The 3,102-nt window shown below is 61.1% G+C and overlaps 1 protein-coding gene across 1 annotated transcript in view; it reads left to right on the top strand.

Moving 5' to 3' along the window:
- Nucleotides 1–132: 132 nt before the first annotated feature.
- LOC118159850 (chromodomain-helicase-DNA-binding protein 8-like) overlaps nt 133–3,102 on the top strand; it is a gene marked incomplete at its 5' end in the record, with an annotated part of 9,244 nt that continues 6,274 nt past the window's right edge. The window contains 5 exons of the mRNA XM_035314400.1: nt 133–423; nt 1,375–1,518; nt 1,601–1,856; nt 2,106–2,319; nt 2,405–2,600. Coding sequence (XP_035170291.1) covers nt 133–423; nt 1,375–1,518; nt 1,601–1,856; nt 2,106–2,319; nt 2,405–2,600 — 1,101 coding nt within the window. The remainder of the gene's footprint in view (nt 424–1,374; nt 1,519–1,600; nt 1,857–2,105; nt 2,320–2,404; nt 2,601–3,102) is intronic.

Here is a 3,102-nt window from a genome sequence, read left to right as displayed (position 1 = left end):
GGTCCTCCAAAAGCTCCTGGAGGTCTTCCCAAGGGTGGAAGGAGGGCAAGGGTGGCTTTTAGGTCCTTGTAGAACCTCCCAAGGGTGGCTCTTAGGTCCTCCAAAAGCCCCCGTAGAACCTCCTGAGGGCAGAAGGAGGTCGAGGGTGGCTCCGAGGCCCTCCAGAAAGCCCCCTTAGAACCTCCCGAGGATGAGGAGCCGTGGCTGGAGCCTTCCTCCCCCCCCCCCCCCCCCCCCCCAACCCAGGGCCGCCTGATCCCCGGGGCCTACAAGTTCGACGCCCTGATCACCACCTTCGAGATGATCCTGTCCGACTGCCCCGAGCTGCGGGAGATCGAGTGGCGCTGCGTCATCATCGACGAGGCGCACCGCCTCAAGAACCGCAACTGCAAGCTGCTCGACAGCCTCAAGCACATGGACCTGGTGAGGGCCTGGAGAAGACACCTAGAGGGGGAGGACGGGGCGACCTCCTCACCCCTCCTTGGGTCAGATTGGGGTTCCCTGGAGGGGTTCTTGGTGGTGTCCGGGCGTGCTCGGGTTCGTCCCGTGCGTCGGGAGGTGGTTTTGAAGGTCCTTATGGGGTCCTGGTTGGGTTTGGAGATGTTTGGGTTCATTTTGTGGCCCTTGGAGATGGTCCTGAAGGTCCTTATGGGGTCCTGGTTGGGTTTGGAGATGTTTGGGTTCATCCCATGCCCCTTGGGGATGGTCCTGAAGGTCCTTACGGGGTCTTGGTTGGGTTTGGAGATGTTTGGGTTCATCCTGTGTCCCTTGGGGATGGTCCTGAAGGTCTTCATGGGATTTTGGTTGGGTTTGGAGATGTTTGGGTTCGTTTTGTGGCCCTTGGGGATGGTCCTGAAGGTGTTTGTGGGGTCTTGTTTGGGTTTGGAGATGTTTGGGTTGATCTTGTGGCCCTTGGAGATGGTCCTGAAGGTCCTTATGGGGTCTTAGTTGGGTTTGGAGATGTTTGGGTTCATTTTGTGGCCCTTGGGGATGGTCCTGAAGGTCCTTATGGGGTCCTGCTTGGGTTTGGAGATGTTTGGGTTCATCCTGTGGCCCTTGGGGATGGTCCTGAAGGTCTTCATGGGATTTTGGTTGGGTTTGGAGATGTTTGGGTTCATTTTGTGGCCCTTGGAGATGGTCCTGAAGGTCCTTATGGGGTCCTGCTTGGGTTTGGAGATGTTTGGGTTGATCTTGTGGCCCTTGGGGATGGTCCTGAAGGTCCTTACGGGGTCTTGGTTGACTTTGGAGATGTTTGGGCTCCATCCACGTGTCACAGCCGAGGACAGCCGCGTGGGGCCACCCCGCTGTCCCCCCCGGGAGCGGGAGGACCTCATCCTGCTCGCCGCTGACTCTCTTCCCCCTCTCGGGCGGCAGGAACACAAGGTCCTCCTGACGGGCACGCCGCTGCAGAACACGGTGGAGGAGCTCTTCAGCCTCCTGCACTTCCTGGAGCCCTCCCAGTTCCCTTCCGAGGCGGAATTCCTCAAGGACTTCGGTGACCTCAAGACGGAGGAGCAGGTGAGGAGGAGAAGAAGAGGACCTCGGTCCCTCACGTGGCCACGAGGGCCGGGTTCTACTCGTGGTGACTCTCCACCCCTAGGTGCAAAAGCTCCAGGCCATCCTCAAGCCCATGATGCTCCGCCGGCTGAAGGAGGACGTGGAGAAGAACCTGGCGCCCAAGCAGGAGACCATCATTGAGGTGGAGCTGACCAACATCCAGAAGAAATACTACCGGGCCATCCTGGAGAAGAACTTCTCCTTCCTCTCCAAGGGCGCCGGCCACACCAACATGCCCAACCTCCTCAACACCATGATGGAGCTGCGCAAGTGCTGCAACCACCCCTACCTCATCAACGGTGAGGAGCGCGGCGCTGTCTTCTCTCCACCACAAAGCGGACATCTTGGGGGCCAGAAGTAGACCAGTTCCGGGGGCGAGTGCGCGTCGAGGGGTCCACCAGAGGCTTGGGGTCGGGGCTTTTCCTTCTCCTGCTGGGCTTGGCGGTGTGGAGGAGGTTCTCCAAGGCTTCCAGCTGGGTGGGGACGCCCCCGGGTCGTGTTTGGCGGGGTTGTGGGTTGACGGTCCTGTCCCACCCCCTCTCCTCCAGGCGCGGAGGAGAAGATCCTGGCCGAGTTCCGCGAGTCCTGCCACCACCACGTGCCCCACGACTTCCACCTCCAGGCCATGGTGCGCTCCGCCGGCAAGCTGGTGCTCATCGACAAGCTGCTCCCCAAGCTGAAGGCCGGCGGCCACAAGGTGCTCATCTTCTCCCAGATGGTGCGCTGCCTCGACATCTTGGAGGACTACCTCATCCAGAAGAGGTGAGAGGGCGGGGAGGGACATCAGGGGGGAGGGGTCTCGGGGTGACCCGGGACCTCCCCCGACGCGGCGGTGGGGTGTCGGCAGGTACTTGTACGAGCGGATCGACGGGCGGGTGCGGGGCAACCTGCGGCAAGCCGCCATCGACCGCTTCAGCAAGCCCGACTCGGATCGCTTCGTCTTCCTGCTGTGCACGCGGGCGGGCGGGCTGGGCATCAACCTGACGGCCGCCGACACCTGCATCATCTTCGACTCCGACTGGAACCCCCAGAACGACCTCCAGGTGACACCCCGGGGGCTCCTCCCGCCTGGCGGCGGCCACGGCTTCGGCCCCGTTGCCGTGGGGTCTTGGGTTGTGGGGTCACGTTGGGTTTGAGTCAAGGGGGTCTTGGGTTTGGAGACCCCTTGGTTGGATCTCGGTGGGGTTTGGGGTTTGGAGGCCCCTTGGTTGGATCTCGATGGGGTTTGGTGTCCCCTTGGTTGGATCTTGGTAGGGTTTGGAGGCCCCTTGGTTGGATCTCAATGGGGTTTTGGGTTTTGAGGCCCCTTGGTTGGATCTCGGTGGGGTTTTGGGTTTGGAGGCCCCGTGGTTGGATCTTGATGGGGTTTGGTGTCCCCTTGGTTGGATCTTGGTAGGGTTTGGAGGCCCCTTGGTTGGATCTCGATGGGGTTTAGAGGCCCCGTGGTGGGATCTTGATGGGGTTTGGGGTTTGGTGTCCCCTTGGTTGGATCTTGGTAGGGTTTGGTGTCCCCTTGGTTGGATCTTGGTAGGGTTTGGAGGCCCC

This window comes from Oxyura jamaicensis, unplaced genomic scaffold (assembly GCF_011077185.1).
Source record: "Oxyura jamaicensis isolate SHBP4307 breed ruddy duck unplaced genomic scaffold, BPBGC_Ojam_1.0 oxyUn_random_OJ72396, whole genome shotgun sequence".
NCBI classification, from domain to species: domain Eukaryota; kingdom Metazoa; phylum Chordata; class Aves; order Anseriformes; family Anatidae; genus Oxyura; species Oxyura jamaicensis.
The sequence above is the reverse complement of the archived record's forward strand: the minus strand, read 5'-3'. Positions and strand labels throughout refer to the sequence as shown.